Here is a 23,114-nt window from a genome sequence, read left to right as displayed (position 1 = left end):
TGGACAAAGAACAAAGAACAAAGAAAAGTACAGCACAGGAACAGGCCCTTCGGCCCTCCAAGCCCGTGCCGACCATGCTGCCCGACTAAACTACAATCTTATACACTTCCTGGGTCTGTATCCCTCTATTCCCATCCTATTCATGTATTTGTCAAGATGCCCCTTAAATGTCACTATCGTCCCTGCTTCCACCACCTCCTTCGGTAGCGAGTTCCAGGCACCCACTAACCTCTGTGTAAAAAACGTGCCTCGTACATCTACTCTAAACCTTGCCCCTCGCACCTTAAACCTATGCCCCCTAGTAATTGACCCCGCTACCCTGGGGAAAAGCCGCGGACTATCCACTCTGTCTATGCCCTTCATAATTTTGTAGACCTCTCTCAGGTCGCCCCTCAACCTCCGTCGTTCCAGTGAGAACAAACCGAGTTTATTCAACCGCTCCTCATAGCTAATGCCCTCCATACCAGGCAACATTCTGATAAATCTCTTCTGCACCCTCTCTAAAGCCTCCACATCCTTCTGGTAGTGTGGCAACCAGAATTGAACACTATACTCCAAGTGTGGCCTAACTAAGGTTCTATACAGCTGCAACATGACTTGCCAATTCTTATACTCAGTGCCCCGGCCAATGAAGGCAAGCATGCCGTATGCCTTCTTGTCTACCTTCTCCAACTGTGTTGCCCCTTTCAGTGACCTGTGGACCTGTACACCTAGATCTCTCTGACTTTCAATACCCTTGAGGGTTCTACCATTCACTATATATTCCCTACCTGCATTAGACCTTCCAAAATGCATTACCTCACATTTGTCCGGATTAAACTCCATCTGCCACCTCGCCGCCCAAGTCTCCAAACAATCTAAATCCTGCTGTATCCTCTGACAGTCCTCATCGCTATCTGCAATTCCACCAACCTTGGTGTCGTCTGCAAACTTACTAATCAGACCGGTTACATTTTCCTCCAAATCATTTATATATACTACAAACAGCAAAGGTCCCAGCACTGATCCCTGTGGAACACCACTAGTCACAGCACTCCAATTAGAAAAGCATCCTTCCATTGCTACTCTCTGCCTTCTATGACCTAGCCAGTTCTGTATCCACCTTGCCAGCTCACCCCTGATCCCGTGTGACTTCACCTTTTGTACTAGTCCACCATGAGGGACCTTGCCAAAGGCCTCACTGAAGTCCATATAGACAAAATCCACTGCCCTACCTGCATCAATCACCTTTGTGACCTCTTCGAAAAACTCTATTAAGTTAGTGAGACACGACTTCCCCTTCACAAAACCATGCTGCCTCTCACTAATACGTTGATTTGCTTCCAAATGGGAGTAGATCCTGTCTCGAAGAATTCTCTCCAGTAATTTCCCTACCACTGACGTAAGGCTCACCGGCCTGTAGTTCCCTGGATTATCCTTGCTACACTTCTTAAACAGAGGAACAACATTGGCTATTCTCCAGTCCTCCGGGACATCACCTGAAGACAGTGAGGATCCAAAGATTTCTGTCAAAGCCTCAGCAATTTCCTCTCTAGCCTCCTTCAGTATTCTGGGGTAGATCCCATCAGGCCCTGGGGACTTATCTCCCTTAATATTTTTCAAGACGCCCAACACCTCGTCTTTTTGGATCTCAATGTGACCCAGGCTATCTACACACCCTTCTCCAGACTCAACATCCACCAATTCCTTCTCTTTGGTGAATACTGATGCAAAGTATTCATTTAGTACCTCGCCCATTTACTCTGGCTCCATACATAGATTCCCTTGCCTATCCTTCAGTGGGCCAGCCCTTTCCCTGGCTACCCTCTTGCTTTTTATGTACGTGTAAAAAGCCTTGGGATTTTCCTTAACCCTATTTGCCAATGACTTTTCGTGACCCCTTCTAGCCCTCCTGACTCCTTGCTTAAGTTTCTTCCTACTTTCCTTATATTCCACACAAGGCTTCATCTGTTCCCAGCCTTTTAGCCCTGACAAATGCCTCCTTTTTCTTTTTGACGAGGCCTACAATATCTCTCGTTATCCAAGGTTCCCGAAAATTGCCGTATTTATCCTTCTTCCTCACAGGAACATGCTGGTCCTGAATTCCTTTCAACTGACACTTGAAAGCCTCCCACATGTCAGGTGTTGATTTACCCTCAAACATCCGCCCCCAATCTAGGTTCTTCAGTTCCCACCTAATATTGTTATAATTTGCCTTCCCCCAATTTAGCACATTCACCCTAGGACCACTCTTATCCTTGTCCAACGGCACTTTAAAACTTACCGAATTGTGGTCACTGTTCCCAAAATGCTCCCCTACTGAAACTTCTACCATCTGGCCGGGCTCATTCCCCAATACCAGGTCCAGTACAGCCCCTTCCCTAGTTGGACTGTCGAGATATTGTTTTAAGAAGCCCTCCTGGATGCTCCTTACAAACTCTGCCCCGTCTAAGCCCCTGGCACTAAGTGAGTCCCAGTCAATATTGGGGAAGTTGAAGTCTCCCATCACAACAACCCTGTTGTTTCTACTCTTTTTTCCAAAATCTGTCTTCCTATCTGCTCCTCTATCTCCCGCTGGCTGTTGGGAGGCCTGTAGTAAACCCCCAACATTGTGACTGCACCCTTCTTATTCCTGGTCTCTACCCATATAGCCTCACTGCTCTCTGAGGTGTCCTCCCGTAGTACAGCTGTGATATTCTCCTTAACCAGTAGTGCAACTCCACCACCCCTTTTACATCCCCCTCTATCCTGCCTGAAACATCTAAATCCTGGAACGTTTAGCTGCCAATCCTGCCCTTCCCCCAACCAGGTCTCTGTCATGGCAACAACATCATAGTTCCAAGTACTAATCCAAGCTCTAAGTTCATCTGCCTTACCCGTATTATTTCTTGCTTTAAAACATATGCACTTCAGGCCACCAGACCCGCTGTGTTCAGCAACTTCACCCTGTCTGCTCTGCCTCAGAGCCATACTGGCCCTATTCCCTAGTTCTCCCTCAATGCTCTCACCTTCTGACCTACTGCTCCCGTGCCCAACCCCCTGCCATACTAGTTTGAACCCTCCCTTGTGGCACTAGCAAACCTCGCGGCCAGGATATTTATGCCTCTCCAGTTTAGATGCAACCCGTCCTTGTTATATAGGTCACACCTGCCCCGGAAGAGCTCCCAGTGGTCCAGATAACGGAAACCCTCCCTCCTACACCAGCTGTTTAGCCACGTGTTTAGCTACTCTATCTTCCTATTTCTGGAGTCTGCGTGGGTTTCTTCTGGGTGCTCCGGTTTCCTCTCACAAAACATGCTGTTAGGTAATTCGGACAATCTGAATTCTCCCTCTGTGTACCCGAATAGGTGCCAGAATGTGGCGACTAGGGGCTTTTCACAGTAACTTCATTGCTGTGTTAATGTAAGCCGACTTGTGACAATAAAGATTTTATTATTGTTATTTGAAGCATACTCTCCTTAAGAAGGATGGAATGTGTGAGAGGTTAATCTAAAATGAAGCACAACTTAAAACAAATGTCTATGTGACTCCACATATTAATGTGAATCCTTGGGAATGTTCTGGAACATAATGTAATGAACATTACATAACCACAATTACCTGTTAATTTAATTGATTCAATAATCATTATAAATAGATAACAATTACACAAGTTGCTCTTAATACTTACGACACAAGTCTGGGGTTCTCCAGTCAACACAAACACCGACTTTGCTACAAGCTTCTGCATACACTGCTACAGCGGTACAGAATCCCAGATATTTCCCTTCCAAGTCACAGGCACAAGCTTCTTGGACACAACCATCATAGAATGGAGTTGGGTCAACCTGGTAAAAATATCACCCCAAAATTAGAACTTGGGCTTTACAGCAGCTTGATTGAAGATTAATTGTTTTAAAAAAAGGCTACATCACCTTTTTATGGCATTTTTGAAATGCTACATCCTTGATTATACCACACTTCCTTTGAGCCCATGATAAACAGTATGGGTTTCTGTCACAGGGGAATGTTTGATTCATCGTATCAGAACAAGATGGCGATGATTTCCAGCTGCTTCCAAACCTTACGGCACTAGTCGCCAGAGAATTCCCTTTTGTTGTTAGATCATCTGCAACATCATCATTGAAATTTCCACACAGACCACAAACTCTGGTCTGTAATAGAAAATGCAGCCATACATTATTAAACAATCTTGGGCCTGAATCTCCAGATGGGAGTTCTGCTCTCTGGCTCTAACTCTGTCAGGAGACTGACAACCCCCCCCCCCTCCCCCCTTCCCCCCCCCCCCCCCCCCCCCCGGCCAAAGAGAGAACATTGGAGGTTGAGTTCTCTTCCATTTCCCTGGGAGTGTCAGCAGTGTCACATTGAATTTAGAGTTGGAGGCCAGTGGCTGGGTTCTCCAGTCTGGAGATTAAGTGCAGCCGCCATTGTAGGATTGTGGGAATTGTGTCCCCCCCCCGCTCAAAACACTAGCCAGGAGAAATTCAGGTCATGCAAATGAGCCAGCTCGCAGCACACATGCAGCCCGCATGATTCCCAGGCCTGCTGCCATCTGATTCGCTGGGATCAGGGTTCTCGTTCAGAGCCTGGCAAGATGGAGCAGCTTTTAAGTGCTCCCCTCACCACAGACCCTCATTCTAGTCAAGAAGGTTGTTCCCCTTAGTAACAAGTATACTGCTTTGGATACTGTTGGGGGGGGGGGCTTACCAGGGGTAAGCCATGGGATAGAGGTATCTGGCACAGAGTCTGTCCCTGTTGCTCAGAAGGGCGGGGGGGGGGGGGAGAGGAGCAGAGCATTAGTCATTGGAGACTCCATAGTTAGGGGGGTAGATAGGAGATTCTGTGGGAACGAGAGAGACTCGCTGTTGGTGTGTTGCCTCCCATGTGCCAGGGTCCGTGATGTCTCGGATCGTGTTTTCGGGATCCTTAAGGGGGAGAGGGAGCAGCCCCAAGTCGTGGTCCACATAGGTACCAACGACATAGGTAGGAAAAGGGATAAGAATGTAAGGCAGGAATTCAGGGAGCTAGGGTGGAAACTTAGATCTAGGACAGAGTTATTATCTCTGGGTTGTTACCCGTGCCACGTGCTAGCGAGACGAGGAATAGGGAGAGAGAGGAGTTGAACATGTGGCTACAGGGATGGTGCAGGAGGGAGGGTTTCAAATTTCTGGATAATTGGGGCTCATTCTGGGGTTGGTGGGACCTCTACAAACGGGATGGTCTGCACCTGGACCAGAGGGGTACCAATATCCTGGGGGAGAAATTTGCTAATACTCTTCGGGAGGGTTTAAACTAGTTCAGCAGGGGCTTGGGAACCTGAATTGTAGCTCCAGTATACAGGAGATTGAGAGTAGTGAGGTCATAAGTAAGGTTTCAAAGTTGCAGGAGTGTGCCAGCAGGCAGGAAGGTGGTTTAAAGTGTGTCTTCTTCAATGCCAGGAGCATCCGGAATAAGGTGGGTGAACTTGCAGCATGGGTTGGTACATGGGACTTCGATGTTGTGGCCATTTCGGAGACATGGATAGAGCAGGGACAGGAATGGTTGTTGCAGGTGCCGGGGTTTAGATATTTCAGTAAGCTCAGGGAAGGTGGTAAAAGAGGGGGAGGGGTGGCATTGTTATTCAAGGACAGTATTACGGTGGCAGAAAGGACGTTTGATGAGGACTCGTCTACTGAGGTAGTATGGTCTGAGGTTAGAAACACGAAAGGAGAGGTCTCCCTGTTAGGGGTTTTCTATAGGCCTCCGAAAAGTTCCAGAGATAAGACCATAAGAACTAGGAACAGGAGTAGGCCATCTGGCCCCTCGAGCCTGCTCTGCCATTCAATGAGATCATGGCTGATCTTTGTGGACTCAGCTCCACTCTCCGGCCCGTACACCACTAGGCGCCGGCCGAGGCCACTCGCCTGCCGAGGAGGCCGGTGAGCACCGCAGCTGGGGCGATCCACAGGAAGGGCCCGGCGCGCGTCCAGAGTCGCCACCGCCCCGGAGGGCGGCGCCTCGTCCAGCCGCGGCACGTGCCCAGCCCCGCTTCGCACCCCAGCCCGACCGACCCAGCCCTTAGAGCCAATCCTTATCCCGAAGTGTCCCGAAGATGTAGGGGAAAGGATTGCAAAGATGCTGCGGGATAGGAGCGAAAGCAACAGGGTAGTTGTTATGGGGGATTTTAACTTTCCAAATATTGACTGGAAACTCTATAGTTCGAGTACTTTAGATGGGTCCGTTTTTGTCCAATGTGTGCAGGAGTGTTTCCTGACACAGTATGTAGATAGGCCAACGAGAGGCGAGGCCATATTGGATTTGGTACTGGGCAATGAACCACGACAGGTGTTAGATTTGGAGGTAGGTGAGCACATTGGTGATAGTGACCACAATTCGATTACGTTTACTTTAGTGATGGAAAGGGATATGTATATACCGCAGGGCAAGAGTTATATCTGGGGGAAAGGCAATTATGATGCGATGAGGCAAGACTTTGGATGCATCGGATGGAGAGAAAAACTGCAGGGGATGGGCACAATGGAAATGTGGAGCTTGTTCAAGGAACAGCTACTGCGTGTCCTTGATAAGTATGTACCTGTCAGGCAGGGAGGAAGTGGTCGAGCAAGGGAACCGTGGTTTACTAAAGCAGCCGAAACACTTGTCCAGAGGAAGAAGGAGGCTTATGTAAAGATGAGACATGAAGGTTCAGTTCGGGGGCTCGAGAGTTACAAGTTAGCTAGGAAGGACCTAAAGAGAGAGGTAAGAAGAGCCAGGAGGGGACATGAGAAGTCTTTGGCAGGTAGGATCAAGGATAACCCTAAAGCTTTCTATAGATATGTCAGGAATAAAAGAATGACTAGGGTAAGAGTAGGGCCAGTCAAGGACAGTAGCAGGAAGTTGTACGTGGAATCCGAGGAGATAGGAGAGGTGCTAAATGAATATTTTTCGTCAGTATTCACACAGGAAAAAGATAATGATGTCAAGGAGAATACGGATATTCAGGCTACTAGACTAGAAGGGCTTGAGGTTCATAAGGAGGAGGTGTTAGCAATTCTGGAAAGTGTGAAAATAGATAAGTCCCCTGGACCGGATTGGATTTATCCTAGGATTCTCTGGGAAGCTAGGGAGGAGATTGCTGAGCCTTTAGCTTTAAGTCATCTTTGTCTATAGGAATAGTGCCAGAAGACTGGAGGATAGCAAATGTTGTCCCCTTGTTCAAGAAGGGAAGTAGAGACAACCCCGGTAACTATAGACCAGTGAGCCTTTCTTCTGTTGTGGGCAAAATCTTGGAAAGGTTTATAAGAGATAGGATGTATAATCATCTGGAAAGGAATAATTTGATTAGAGATAGTCAACACGGTTTTGTGAAGGGTAGGTCGTGCCTCACAAACCTTATTGACTTCTTTGAGAAGGTGACCAAACAGGGGATGAGGGTAAAGCAGTTGATGTGGTGTATATGGATTTCAGTAAAGTGTTTGATAAGGTTCCCCATGGTAGGCTACTACAGAAAATATGGAGGCATGTGATTCAGGGTGATTTAGCAGTTTGGATCAGAAATTGGCTAGCTGGAAGAAGACAAAGGGTGGTGGTTGATGGGGAATGTTCAGACTGGAGTCCAGTTACTAGTGGTGTACCACAAGGATCTGTTTTGGGGCCACTGCTGTTTGTAATTTTTATAAATGACCTGGAGGAGGGTGTAGAAGGATGGGTGAGTAAATTTGCAGATGACACTAAAGTCGGTGGAGTTGTGGACAGTGCGGAAGGATGTTACAAGTTACTGAGGGACATAGATAAGCTGCAACTCTGGGCTGAGAGGTGGCAAATGGAGCTTAATGCAGAAAAGTGTGAGGTGATTCATTTTGGAAGGAATAACAGGAAGACAGAGTACTGGGCTAATGGTAAGATTCTTGGTAGTGTGGATGAGCAGAGAGATCTCGGTGTCCATGTACATAGATCCCTGAAAGTTGCCACCCAGGTTGAGAGGGTTGTTAAGAAGGTGTATGGTCTGTTAGCTTTTATTGGCAGAGGGATTGAGTTTCGGAGCCATGAGGTCATGTTGCAGCTATACAAAACTCTGGTGCGGCCGCATTTGGAGTATTGCGTGCAATTCTGGTCGCCGCATTATAGGAAGGATGTGGAAGCATTGGAAAAGGTGCAGAGGAGATTTACCAGAATGTTGCCTGGTATGGAGGGAAGATCTTATGAGGAAAGGCTAAGGGACTTGAGGCTGTTTTCGTTAGAGAGAAGAAGGTTAAGAGGTGACTTAATTGAGGCATACAAGATGATCAGAGGATTGGATAGGGTGGACAGTGAGAGCCTTTTTCCTCGGATGGTGATGTCTAGCACGAGGGGACATAGCTTTAAATTGAGGGGAGATAGATATAAGACAGATGTCAGAGGTAGGTTCTTTACTCAGAGAGTAGTAAGGGCGTGGAACGCCCTGCCTGCAACAGTAGTGGACTCGCCAACACTAAGGGCATTCAAATGGTCATTGGATAGACATATGGATGATAAGGGAATAGTGTAGATTGGCTTTAGAGTGGTTTGACAGGTCGGCACAGCATCAAGGGCCGAAGGGCCTGTACTGTGCTGTAATGTTCCATGTTCTATGCTAAAAGATCTGCTCCAGGGTTCCTGAAGTCAGAGATTAACCAGATGCCAGACGCCATTGAGGAGAGGAGGGGCACCCTCTTCTCCAGTGGGGCGCGGAGATTCAAGCCCGCCATTCTGAACAAGGCCTAGAATGAGGTGGTAGCGGCTGTCAGTGCTGTCAGACTCACCAGGAGGACCGGCGAGCAATGCCGTCAGAAGATAAACTACCTCCTTAGAGCGGCTCGGTGAGTAACCACCTCTGTGCCACTGGCATTACTCCCATTCACTCACTCATCACATCTGTCCCCAATTCCCATGAGGCCAACAACAACCCAACTGCTTCAATCTCCCTTACAACCCTCCACGAAGTCCGAACACATGTATTGTCCTCTTTAGCCAGGAGTCTTGCACCCACATGCCATCAACTACGAACACCCCCCCCCCCCCTCCCGCCCCATAACCACAATTACCTGTTAATTTAATTGATTCAATAATCATTATAAATAGTTGTCAATGACAAAAGTCCGAGCATATCGCCAAGTCATTTTTGTGTCCCCAAGGATGAAGCTGTTCATAAACGCTGGGAGCGCCAGAGGATGGGAGAGAGCACCCCAGATATTTGGGTCCCAAACCCCTATGAGGAAAGGGCCCTGCAACTCGCAGGGGAATCCGAGGAGAGGGCAGTATCTGCAATGGTGTTCAGCACGTACAAAACACGTGAAAGCCCAATGCAATGCAAATGTCCCTGTAGCAAGTGGGTTGCCCCTCTCCCAAAGACAAGTCCTTCCCAAGATCTCACTCCATGTCTTTTGTCTTGTAGGATCACAATCAGATGAGGCCGAGCTGTCCAGGGTCACAGCCCTCCCTTCCAGACTCTCGGAACACCCCCGATCACCACTCTGGGGAAGACACCGACATCCTGCCACTGCTTTCATTTGCACCATCCACCATTGCAGAGACTATCACCTCGGTGGGTAATGTTAGCGATCTGGCTCCTGGGTCACCCTCTGGTGAACACTACACACATGCTGCAGCACATCAGATGGAGTCAGGGCATCCCGAGGGAGCAAACGGTTGGAGGGCTGCCAGATTCCAGGGAACAGCTGTCGCCCTGACAGATGTTGTACTTCTGGAAATGATGATCCCACCAGTGGGCCATGGCTGTCGGCATAGAAACCATGGTTCAGATGAGAGCGGTCCTGCAGGACCGGCAGTTCCAGGTGACTGTGGCACCTCCCAGCTCACTCCAGCATACATGCAGGATCATCCAGCCGGACAGTTGTATGTTTTCTTGAAGATAGGAGTCAGACTTTATCAGACAATGAGGAGCAGAAGAAATTATCTCATATCGAGTCGTCATCATCCTCCTCCATCCCATTGACAAGACCCAGTGATACTGCAAACCCAGAGCCAACACCCTTTGATGATGCTGTTATGACACTCGGAAGGGAAAGGGGGAGAGACAGAGAATATCAGCAAGGTGACGATTCCCTTGACAATCCAATGCCACCGGTTTACATGGTCAGCCTGAATTGGACTGCTGCGCCACCCTCAACATGTTCCCATCCCCCTCCCCGTCTTCCCCAGCCCCGTTGAGATGATGTGGTCCGCACGGCACCCCTGTCCTCATCAGTGGCTGGTGTCCAGTCTCTGATGTGGGGAAGATCTCTCCTCACCACCCATTCCTGCCAACAGGTATACCAGTGGCTGCCACAACTAGTGTCAGCGAAATGCTCGGTGACACTGTCCTGCTCCTCCCAGTGTGGTCTACTGCGGGTCTCCTCACTGGGTGGGTCTTGTGCTATCCCACCGGGAGGGTGACAACTGGTTGTGTAGGTGGAGACGTTCGCACGGTGCAGCCATTTGTCTCCATGGTGCGCGAGCAGGTCCGACAGATCAAAATGAGCAAGGGATATGTGTGTGTCTGCTCTGACCTTAGCTGCAATGTTGTGTGGACCTGGGTTTTACATACTAGTTGAGAGAGGGAGCTGGTCAAGTTTCCTAGCCAGATGCAGGATGGATGGGATCAGGGGCGGGGTGGACTGGCAGGGCTTGGAGACATCTCGCGATCCTCAGGGGTGGGCTAGCTGATAGTGAGCGGCCGGAACATCGAGAGGGAGACGTTAGCAACACTCAGCAGGTCCATAGCCGATTGGAGGAGTCCCAGAGGCTACTGGTGCAGGAGATGGCACCGGCAATGCGTGGCTATGGATCAACACTGCTCGGGTGGCAACCACAGTGGAGAACCTGATGCATGACGACAGCAACATGAGTGAAGGTGTCCAAGGTATTGCACACTCGGTGACAGCCATGGCTGAGGGCCTTGGTAGACTGTCCGACTCGATGGGAGTCTTCACCCAGTAATAGGTTGACCGTGATAGGGTTCTGCGGGTCATGTCCCGCTCCCAGATGGTAATGGCCATAGCCCTGCGGAACTTGTTCCAGTCACAGCTGGGCATTGCCGAGTCACAGCAGACCATGTCCCAGTCACTGAGGAGCAATGCCAAGGGCGTCGACACGATGGTGCAGACCATGGGGAACCGCCAGGGCCGACAGAACCAGTTGACGCTGGGGCAGCCGGGTCTCGAACCTGCTGCTCCTCTCATCCCAAGATGAACCCAACACCTATGGGAACCGAACAGGAGGAGGAGGCGTTTGGCAACCCGGACCCATCCTATGGAGTGGCAACTGTGGCCACCAGCTCCTCGAGTTCCACCCCTCTGGCATCTCGCAGCCAGCACCCGGAAGTGCGACACGGTTGTGCATGTGCCGCCATCAAATGGCCGATGCCCTCTGGCCCCAGAGCCCTCAGAGGATGTCCGCCAGGGGCACCGAAGGCCACGGGATGGGGTAAGCAACTGGCTGCCTCCACCTCTGATGTGCATCCTGGGGGTACACCTAGATGTAGTGGTAGAGCAAGGAAGGCAAAGCACATTGAGGATCACTAAGGGGATTGGGGGAGGTGAGGGTAGGTGGGGGGTAAGGAGTGGAGTGTGCGTTGGTGGTCGGGGGAGGGGGCATTGTGGGGAGTCTGGGGGGGTGAGGGAGTGAAGGTGGGAATAGTGGAGGGGCACCATTGGGAGAGTGGGGCAGTGGTGTACACTTGTACGAAGAATATTAAAATACCCTCAACACAATCAGTATGACTCCTCTGGCTCTTTGTTCCGCAATGCGAGCCCACAACCAATCCCATGCCTCATCCTCCAGACATGACCCCCTGCCCCCACCAATACATCCTGCCACACACATCTGGCCGCGGACAAGTGCTTGGGCTGGGGCCCATCCCCTGGGTAGTCGAAGGTTGGCCGTTGCATCTGTGGTGCTGCCTCCCGCAGTGTTCAGGCAGTGTCCATGCATCAAGGTATGATTGGCATGTTAGGCAATGAGCCCCACATGCTACATGGCACACCCACACATGGGGATCCACTTTGGATGTGTGAAGTGCTCACTGAACCATGGTTGCCAATTCTCTATTAGCAATAGCCTTCAGCCGCACTGCCAGAAGCCTCCGCAGTCAGTGGGAGTAATGGGTGGTCAGTGTGGCAGGGGCTAGGGTTGGCCCTCTTACGGGAACACACGGTCCAGGGGTTGACATGGCGGGCCTGCTCAAGTCTGCCCCCCACGCCCCCCACCCCCCAGGGCTGTTGTAGCCACACTATTTATATGGCTAGTTTCTGGTCAGGATGTTGATAGTGGGGGATTCTTGCAACTATTTTCAATATATTACACAGCAAGCCAATATAAGATAAAAGTACCCTCCCTCCTCCCCACAAACAGTTGCCTACTTATGTGTTGTAAATAATTTTGCCAGTTGTACAGAGTTGCTGCTGTTGAGCTGGTGCACAATACCCTACCAGTTATTCTATTTTATTTTATTTTTTATTATTACTTTTATTTGGGTATGTTTGGGTGTGCCCTTCTCTTCTATATTTCTTATTCTGTGTACATAACGGTAAATATACTTTTTTTTAAAAAACAATAAAAAACATTTATAAAAAAATAAAAGTAAATTGAACAGTTAACTGCACGATAACACATGCACGCACCCAGCAGATTTTCACCTTCATATTAATATATGGAACCTTGTCAACTTTCTAATGAAATGTTTATGTCTATTACTTTAGCAAAGGTATTAAATCATTTATGATTCTACATAATAATGTGGAATGCAACATACATTTATTTCTCCAAGTTATTAAATTCTTACTTCCAAATATGGTTAATTCATATTTACTAGTTGCTACCTACTTTAGTCAAATAATACAAACATCAATATCTGTTCTTCAAATCACACCTACCTTCCATCTTGGATCCAGTGTGATTGACACTCTTGTGCGTTTGTCCCATATCACAGTGATCCCATTGGAAAATGTAAGGATTAGATAGAGGCCAACAGTGTGAAGTGAATAGGAATTATCTGTGCACTGTGTTTGACGAGATTTATCAGCTCGAACCACTCTGCCATCCTTCAGAATGAATTCCTTACCCTAAAATGAAACAGTGTTCTAGTCATGTTTGTAGCATGATTTCAGTTCGGCATTGCAAACAGGCATTTTAAAAATATAATGCTGGCTCATCTGCTGCGATAATGTTTATTGAAACATATATAAAAACTGCCTTCCCCTGCAATGATACATTTCTCTCCATCTCAGTGTCGAATTCATTCTGTAACCTTTCTATTTATTTTCAGCTTTTTCCCCTGCCATTTCGTCTCTTCTTATCCTCAGTGATGTCTTTCATCTCTATAAAGCTATTTTTAAAAGTGCATTCGGACTAAATTAATCTGATTTCAAAAAAGTACATTGACATGTTGCAATTTTACCTAATTTCAAAGTCCAGACCATGCAACAAGTTGACAACAGAGAGATGGAGAAATTGTGGCCAAGTAGGGAGAACTGTCCTTGAACCTCTATAGCATGAGGATCTATCTGGCAGAATGGATAAGGGAGAACCAGTGGATGTGGTGTATTTGGATTTTAAGAAGGATTTTGATAATGTCCCACACAAGAGGTTAATAAACAAAATTAGATTGAGCGGAATTGGGGAGCAATATAGTGACACGGATTAAGCAGTGGTTAAAGGACAGAAACCTGAGGGTAGAAATAAACTGGTCATTCTTAATTTGGCAGGCTGTGACTAGTGGAGTACCACAAGGATCAATCAGTGCTTAAGCCCCAGCTATTTCTTGACAATGATTTGGATGTGGGTACCTAATGTCATATTTCTAAGCTTGCTGATGACACAAAATTAGGTGGGGGTGAATTGTGAGGAGGATGCAAAGAGACATGAAGGGAATTTAGACAAGCTAAGTGAGTGGGCATGAAAAATAATAGTGAGTGACCAGGTGAGGCAAGTTGTTCTTCTGCTTCTCTAACATTTAAGCCAACTGAAAAGCTTTTTTACTGAATGGACCTACAGGTAGATCTGCTACCCACACTCTATGGATATGTAGGTTTTGTATGTGGCAGTGTCAGTGGTTCAAAAATCAATATTTTTAAAAATACTGACCGCAAGTAAGATTTTGATATTCCTAGAGCACGTCACACCATTTTCGCAACACGGAACACTTTCTGATAATATTTGGAATGTCCCATTTCCTTCATTGCAATGATCCTAAAGAGAAAAATAAAAGTAAAAATCTAAGAAATGGCAGAACAATAAATGCTTTCATCCCTCTAGCAGGCACCGTGCAAGCAAACCTTCAGCTTTTGATGTTAACGGTTACTTTTTTTCCATTTTTTTGTCAGCTTGTTAATGTTTCACAAATGGGAGGCAGTCAAAACCGAGCGCATCATTTGGAATCGGTACTGAAGGCTGATAAAGGTACTGTTGCCTGACACTATTCGTTCCCCACAGCTTGAGACAGAATGGTTTTGAGATGAGTTGATGGTTTCCGTGGTTACATTTACTGATGAAGAAGAGGAGGAGTGGGGGCCTGCAGTATGTATAAGGTCCTCCTCCTCTTCGTAATGCTACCTGCCCTAATAGTCTGGTTACCTAGCTCTTTTGGAAACAGGAATTTGCAGCTATCATCAAGACAGATCGTAATTCCAGTCACTGGAATCGCTGAACGAGGAAGGGGAATTAGACCCGCTACCAAAATAGAATTGGTCAGGGTAAAACAGATGAGAAAGAATACATAACGTGGTAATGGAAGAAGATTGGAGGGGGGAGGGTAGAATACAATGAAAGGACGTGAGCATATCAGCTGGCAAAGAGGATGGAAGGAGGAAGTGGATGGGGAGGAGAGGATGGAATGGATGGCAGTGAAAGCGTGAGCAGCGGACTGCAATGAGGAGAAGGGAAACAATAGAAATGAAGGGGAGATGTTAAGGAAAATCAATGGCAACGTGAGAGTAATTAAATGGATGACGATATTAGGAAGGGAAATGGATGATAATGAAGGAAAGAGTGAAGGGCGGGATTAATGTTTTAGGGAAAATATAGGAGCAATTAAACTCAAATAAAGACCTCTTTTATCACAATCCAAGTTCATTCCATTCCATGCTACATAACTGTCATTTAGTTTTGATTGTTCTGGCAAAGAGCTGGCACAAATAAATGGGATATCTTGCTAATTTCCTTTTCAGTTCAATCTCTTCTCCGACACCTCAAATGCAAAAAAGCAAAAGAGGGCAACCATTCTGCGTCATGTGAAGGATGAGAAAATACAACCAAGAAATGGAATCATTTAAAGAAATAAAAAGGAATAATTCTGTTGGCACTAGGATTTGAAGCTAAGGGGTATCTGCGTGCATCTACAATTTATTAGAGTTTGTGAGACATGGGAGTCTATAGGCAAATCCTGTGCAAGATATTTTAGAATATGTAAATACAGCTTTAATGGGCATAGCTAACACCAAGAACATCAATTTAGGTCCCCATTCATTCTTGTTCAGTTACCTCAGCAAAAGTATATTCACAGTTGCCATCAAACATGAATCTCTTTCCATCGAAGGTTACATATTGACCATCTCCATGAACCTGACAGGTCTTGGGACATGGGTTGGTGGTGCAATGCCATTTTCCTGCTCTGCAAGTGCTGCAATATAACAGAGAAAGCAATATTGTTCTATAATGCCATTCAGACCGTGGATACAGAGGGCACATTTTGTTGAATAACTCGCTCGTGAAGCATCTTGCGATGTTAAAGGTGCCATGTAAATACAAGCTGTGGTGGTTGTTGTAAAGTGAGGCAAGGCTACGTTATTCATGAGCGACATCATTTTAAACTCTACTTGCAAGTTAAATTATTTTCATATTCAATAGTTTTCTGATAAAGGTGCTGCTTAAGCTTCAACTGTGATATAAAATCAGCTACAAGAAACCCACAAAAAACGGTGCAGGAATCGCCGGGTCCGTGATAGACACTCGCAAGGCTAACAAGCTGCAGCCGAGCTTAAACAATACACCCCTCACACACACACTGATCGGGGCCGAAAAGATGTGGCAGGTTGTGCTGGAGCACCCACACAGCTGATGGGTTGGTTGGGGCCAGAGGGCACCCAGTGGGGTGCCCCAGGCGGTTCACCTATACGACCCAGGGCACCAGGTTTAAAGCAGGCTGTCAGCGGCATGCTCAGCCGCATGACTGCCTTGCCGGCTGCAGTAATGGTGTTGCGTACCTGTCCACCCTGACCCCACAGCCCACCTCCTGGCCACTCCCCCATTACTCCACCCAGCCCTGGCAGAGGCCCTCTGGCCAGCGGCAAGGCTATTGGCAAAGTATGGCAGTGCTGGACACTGTCCGTACGCCCTCTTTCTTTCTTAGCAGCCACCATGCCAGTTTCATCATCTGTGTGTGCATACGTGGACCATGCCGTCGGGAACTCGACCCATTGGAGGCGGAGATATGTGAACGGTGTTGCAACTACGCATGGCATGAGTTGCATTGCTGCCATTTTCGTAGAGGCGGAGCATCGTGATTCAGCGTCAAACAAGCGCCTGCTGCAATTTCAGCGTTGGGAGCTATTCACCACCCGATTGCACACCCTGATTTGGCGTTGGCTAATGGAGAATCCCCCCCAAAGTATTTCAGCTGTGTGCTTCAATTCGTTGCACTGTGTATCATGGATTCACGACAATTAGTTGATGTACCTGCTTGCATCTTTGTTTCATAGAATAGAATTTCCAATGCAGAAGGAGGCCATTCGGCCCATCGAGTCTGCAGTGGCTCTTGCAAAGAGCACCCTACTTAAGCCCACACCACTACTTTTCCCAGTAACCCCACCTAACCTAAGGGCAATTTAGCATGGCCAATCCACCTAACTGCACATCTTTGGACTGTGGAAGGAAACTGGAGCATCTGGAGAAAACCCACATAGACATGGGGAGAATGTGCAGACTCCGCATAGACAATGACCCAAGCCTGGAATCGAACCTGGGACCCTGGAGCTGTGAAGCAACTGTGCTAACCACTGTGCCGCCGTGCTGCTCCATTGACATGTGTTGTTAATATGCATCAAATGGAATGATCAGAGGGAAAAATATGTTTTATTATATGTGAGCAGATCGTTGCAGATGGGAACTCACATTGACACCTTGATTCAATTAAGATCTGACCCAATTGTTACAACTGCTTGTGTGTGCACTCTGGTGTTAATGAGATGAATTATAAAATATAGTGCAACTGCCTCTAGATCTATTACATTCAATAAATATAATGGAGCTTCCTTATCATTCTAATAGCACTAAACGCTTTAAACAAGAATTTGCTTCATTGACTCTCCAATTTTCTAATTTCAAACATCCCTACATAACAGGTTCATAAGACTATTGTATAAATTTGCTTGTCTTGTTATACAAATAATCTGGAGAATGTAAAGCTACCCCTCCCTCTACCATCACTAGTTTTCTTTTGTAGATTGTACCTCTCCATATTTAATCCTGGAGTAAGCCATGTTTCCCCAATCCCTTTGCTATCATCTCTTCTTTTTTTTTCATTCTGTCACGGGATCTGAATGTCACTGGCAAGGCCAATCTTTGTTGCTCGTCCTTACTTGCCCGTGAGAAGGGCTTTATCTACTCTCAAGTAAAGGCACTTGATTCTGCTCTTCAAGTTTGTATTTTGGTTTCTTTAAAATTTATGCTCAAATATATATACTACCTCACCTTATTTTCTCCATGACCATGATCACACTTCAAGTTGTTTCTCCATAGTTACATTTCAGCTTCCCTAGCTTTTTAAAATTATTTTAACCATTCATTGATATCAAAAGAAGATTGGCAAACCACAATCAAATCTATTAAATTGTTGCCATTGGCACTTCAGCCATCTGAATGGAGTATAGGAATGCGAGTATTCCTTAGAATAACAGGTTTTTAAAAAAGAATTTGTGGGATGTGGGCATCGCTGACTGGGTCAGCATTTATTGCTCATCCTTAATTACCCTTCAATGGAGTGGCTTGCCAGGCCATTTCAGAGGGATCTGGAGGCACTTGTAGGCCAGACCAAATAAGGAAGGCAGATTTTCCTTCCCTAAAGAGCATTAGTAAGCCAGATGGGACGGTCGTTAGTAGACTTTTAGGATGGGATTCTCCCATCTCCCAGCCACATGTTTCTCGGTAGCGCTTTTCGTTAGCGGTGCGATTCTCTGTACCCGCCGCTTATCAATGGGATTTCCCATTGAAACCACCCCATACCGCCAGGAAACCACAGGCGGGTGTGCGCTGCTGGCACGAACAGAGAATTCCAATAGCCGGAGAATTCCAGCCTCAATTTCAGATTTTTGTTTTATTGAATTCAAATTTCACCATTTGCCGTGGTGTGATTTGAACCTTGGTCCCCAGAGCATCACCCTGGGTCTCTGAATTACTAGTCCAGTGACAGTACTGCCGCACCAACATTCATAATGGTCCAAAATCCGAGAAGAGAAGTATAATTTCTCTTCTTTTCCGTCACTTAATCTCACCATTTATTGCAGTCTCTGTGGATTGTTTTCCCTGCAGCATGACTTTCTCCTCCAAATAAACAAGGGCACTGCTCAGGAGCAACACATCTTCCATTCTCATCTTCCACAAGAATACCAGGACAGATACAGGCAGGGACGCAGGGGCCCTTTAACTTTTAACAAAGAAAACTCAAATCATTTTGTTTCCCAGTTTAATGTGTTACATCCACCGAGAAACAAACAACATGGATTTGCATTGCATCATAATTGTTAATTTTACACAACTATTATTCCTAAGCCAAATATTACATGACATTATTCAGCAAAATGAAAATGACATAGTGGGCGGGATTCTCTGAATCCCACCCGAGGTCAAAGGGCTTCTCCATTGTCCGCATCTCGCCCGTGGCGTTCTTGGGGCGGAAGAATCCAGCCCATAATCTATATCCTGCATTGAAGTTAATTTGGTTTGTCTGCACATGTTCAAATTTATAGGTAGAGGCAAAAATTAGGAATGGTTAGTTACATATTAAAATAGATTTGTATATTTATGATGTTATATTGCAGATACTGCAGGGCACATTGTATAACCATCAGAGACTGGTTGCTTTTGTCCAGACTAAGAGAAGCTGTACCTCCTGATCTTTAGGAGAACGTAGATCATAGAATCATAGAATTTACAGTGCAGAAGGAGGCCATTTAGCCCATCGAGTCTGCACCAGCCCTTGGAAAGAGCATCCTACCCAAGCCCACACCTCCACCCTATCCCCGTAACCCAGTAACCCCACCCAATCTTTTTGAACACTAAAGGCAATTTAGCATTTCCAATCCACCTAACCTGTACATCTTTGGACTGTGGGAGGAAACCGGAGCACTCGGAGGAAACCCACGGGGAGAACGTGCAGACTCCGCACAGACAGTGACCCAAGCTGGGACCCTGGAGCTGTGAAACAACTGTGCTAGCCACTATGCTACCATACTGCCCTGAGAGTCAGTTCTCCACACATATTGATAATCAAGTTTAAGATGTTTCCATGGCCGTAAAGTGAACTTGCTAAGATTATTTTCACACCCGCTGAAAAACTCAAACTATGTGAGACTATTTCCTGAGATGCCCTCAAATGCTCGGAGTTCCTAAGTTCATCACCATTTTCATGTCAATGCGCATCAAATCGCCTCTCATTGGTGCAGAATAAGTGTAGAGTTAGACTGTTAGTGATATAAAACAAACCATTCAGTCATCATTCAGTTCCCTTTGTTACAGGTTAAAACCCGCAAAATGACAAATCAATGAATACACTCACAATTGGCAAACTTCGACTTCTGCATGTCTTTGCATTGCTCTTTTTACTTAAGATCACATTGGTGCAATCATTATAAATTTTCCCATTCGAACATCCTAAGAAAGAAAACCCCAATGTTTGTTAAAAACAAATTTTGATTAAACATTTATGACAATTCTGACTGATGACACTGGAAGAAATATAGATACAGTAGCTCACCTGGACTGATGGTGGTAGGAACTACAGGACAAGAAAGTTGCCCATTTTCACAATTGCTGAATGAAAAAAAGATGTTATATTTTTATATATATTTAATTAATTACTTCCTCAATGTTTTCAGAATATGGACAAATACACTTACCATGTTCGACCATTCAGATTAATGCTCTGTCCTTTTTTGATTACCAGTTCACCAACATAACACGAGCAGTCTGACTCATCAATACAAGCACCAGTGTTGTCCATGTACTTGCCCTCAGGACAGCCACAGCCATAAACTGGCACATCCTTAACCATGCAGGTGTAATCGTACTCGGACAGTGATCGACAAGTGCGGTTACAGGCTCTCATGTCATTCTCAAAGGCCTGAGTGTTGGCACATGATGTTTCTAGATAGAAAAGTATTACTTTCATTAGTTCAAAGGAGGCAATTAGTGAAAGTAAACCTTGGTCTTTTAGAGCCAGATAAAAATGATATTAAAATGAGGATGGGAATAAGGAAATGGTGGAGACATGAAATGAAAATCACTTATTGTCACACGTAGGCTTCAAATGAAGTTACTGTGAAAAGCCCCTAGTCGCCACATACCGGTGCCTGTTCGGGGAGGCTGGTATGGGAATTGAACCGTGCTGCTGGTCTGCCTTGGTTTGCTTTAAAAGCCAGCTCTTTAGCCCTGTGCTAAACCAGCCCCTATATGAAACAACTTTTCTTTGTCTGTCTTCACAAAAGAGAATACAAAGAACATAATTTGTTGGGAACCAAGGTTCTCAATGAGAGTGAAGGAGTTAAAGTAATTATTTTTAATAAAGAGAAGGCACTGTAAAAATATTGGCTGACATCTTCCCTGAATCATATCCTAGAGTTTTAAAAGAGGTGGCTGCAGAGACAGTGGTTGGATTGGCATTTTCCGGAATTCCCTAGATTCTAGAATGGAGCCTGTGAATTGGAACATAGGAAATAATAATAATAGTGATCTTTATTGTCACAAGTAGGCTTACAGTAATACTGCAAAGTGGCCACATTCCGGCGCCTGTTCGGGTACACAGAGGGAGAATTCAGAATGTCCAAATTACCTAACAGCACGTTTTTCGGGATTGTCCGATTGTCCATGAAAGGTGGGGGGAGAAAACAGGGAACTATAAGTCTAACATCAGAAGCAGAGAAAATGCTAAAACCTAATTATAAGAATGTGGTAACAGGGCACTTGGAAATATGATTAGGCAGAATTGACATGGCTTGGTGAAAGGGAAATCATGTTTGAGAACGCCATTGGAGATTTTTGGGGGTGTAACGAGCAGGATTGATAAGGGATAGTAGTGGATGTGATATATTTGGATGTTCAGAAGGCATTCAATAAAATGTCACACTTGTTACATACGTTTAGGATATAAGGGTTCATGGGATTGGGTTAATATATAAACGTAGATTGGCGATTGTCTAATAGATAGAAAACACAGTAGACACAAACAAATCATTTTGGGGCTGCAATGTGCAAGGATCAGTTTCAGCTATTTACAATCTTCATTGAAAATATAAATGAGGACACATGAGTGTAATGCATCCAAGTTTATTGATCATACAAGGCTAGGTGGAACAGTAAGCTATGAGGAGGGTACAACAGGTTAACTGATCGGACAATAAGATGACAGATGGATTATATGGTGGGGAGTGAAACTTCTCCAGATTGCTACTGAATAAGTAGAATTTTTTCTTGAAAAATGAGAGAATAAAAATGATGGTATTCAGAGGGATTTGGAAGTCATTGGATGTGAGTCACAAAAAGTTAGCCTGTAGCTGAAACAGACAATTAAAAAACCTTTGCATTTGTGGCGAGATTGATTAATTCTATAATTCTCTGGAGTTGGAATGAAAGGTGATTTCATTGGAAGCTATAAAAGTCTTAGGTGGCTAGATTGTCAGCATCACATTAATTGTTCATTATAAATTCCAGAGAATATTTAGTTCTATTGGCTACAGGTGTATTATATAATGAACAACAAAAGCAATTCTGCTCGTTCTGAATTCCTGTCAAGCCAAATTCCCCCCACTATTCTTGATTTTATCATTTTATTTTACTAAAGACATAAACAAAATCATAATTTACTGCAAATGTCTTTTGTCCAGTTTCTCACGAGGACACCATGAGCAGCACACTCGTGAACATACGCTCCCAGTCCAGCACACAGACAGTCATTGATGTTCTCACAGGCGCAGGTAGCAGCTACGCACATCTAAATAAGTAAATAAAGTTCATAGTTGAAAATATTCACCACCATTCAAAATGTAGTGTGTCATTCAATTCTATTATTAATTTATACCCACAATGCATACTTATTTAAGCTAAGTTTCAGAGAAACTGAGAAAATACAGTTTTGTAGGTTTCGGATGAATTATTTCGTCATAAGCCCCTATTCATTATCCTTTTCTTGTCCATCATTTATTGCCCTTGAATTCAGTGGTTTGCTTGACCATTTGAGAGAGCAGTTAACAGTCAACCACGTTGCTATGGGTCTGGCATCACATGTAGGCCAGACCAGGTAAGGTTGGCAGATTTCCTTCCCTAAAAGGGCATTAGTGAACCAGATGTGTTTTTGCAACAATCACCATTACTGACTTTATGTTCCAAGTTTTTATGAACTGAATTCAAATTCCACCAACTGCAGGGGTGGATCTGAAGTCTGCTCTACAGACATTAGCCTGGGCCTCTGGATTACTAGTTTGAGGTGGCATTATCACAATGCCATTGTTGCCCTGTATCCATCTGATCGATTTTCCATTAATTATCATAACTGTGGAGGCACACTGTATCATTTTGATTTATAAAGACTTGGAAAACTTACAAAGCATCTTTTACAATCTTGGGATGTGGGAAAGCAGCCAACTAAGTGCTTGTGACGTGTAGTCACTGTTGTAATGCAGTAAAATCTGCACACAGCGGGATGCTACAAGCAGTACTACAAATGACAGGCCATCTGGTTTAGTGATGTTGGTAACTGCCGTTGGCCAGGATCAATAGGGACTCCGTGTTCTTCTTTGAAATGTCTACCTGAGAGGGCCAATGAGGTCTTAGTTTAAGATCTCAAAGGACGAACAGGGCTTCCGAAAATACAACACTCCCTCAGTACTGAAGTAGCAGTCTGAATTATATGCTCCAGTCTCTTAAGTAGGACT

General features: G+C 45.6%; 1 protein-coding gene across 50 annotated transcripts in view; it reads right to left on the bottom strand.

Moving 5' to 3' along the window:
• The window catches only part of LOC140388045 (mucin-5AC-like), a 206,081-nt gene that overhangs the window by 138,212 nt on the left and 44,755 nt on the right, over positions 1–23,114 (bottom strand). For all 50 annotated transcript variants that reach the window (XM_072471585.1, XM_072471595.1, XM_072471594.1 and 47 more), the window contains exons 16-25: positions 22,048–22,174; positions 20,085–20,331; positions 19,943–19,998; positions 19,745–19,839; positions 18,462–18,613; positions 15,454–15,592; positions 14,059–14,163; positions 12,849–13,037; positions 3,894–4,133; positions 3,650–3,806 (exon numbers count right to left, since the gene is read on the bottom strand). In XM_072471585.1, coding sequence (XP_072327686.1) covers positions 3,650–3,806; positions 3,894–4,133; positions 12,849–13,037; positions 14,059–14,163; positions 15,454–15,592; positions 18,462–18,613; positions 19,745–19,839; positions 19,943–19,998; positions 20,085–20,331; positions 22,048–22,174 — 1,507 coding nt within the window. The remainder of the gene's footprint in view (positions 1–3,649; positions 3,807–3,893; positions 4,134–12,848; positions 13,038–14,058; positions 14,164–15,453; positions 15,593–18,461; positions 18,614–19,744; positions 19,840–19,942; positions 19,999–20,084; positions 20,332–22,047; positions 22,175–23,114) is intronic.

Source organism: Scyliorhinus torazame, chromosome 13 (genome assembly GCF_047496885.1).
Source record: "Scyliorhinus torazame isolate Kashiwa2021f chromosome 13, sScyTor2.1, whole genome shotgun sequence".
NCBI classification, from domain to species: domain Eukaryota; kingdom Metazoa; phylum Chordata; class Chondrichthyes; order Carcharhiniformes; family Scyliorhinidae; genus Scyliorhinus; species Scyliorhinus torazame.
Note: the sequence above shows the minus strand (reverse complement) of the source record. Positions and strands in the feature narration are given on the sequence as shown.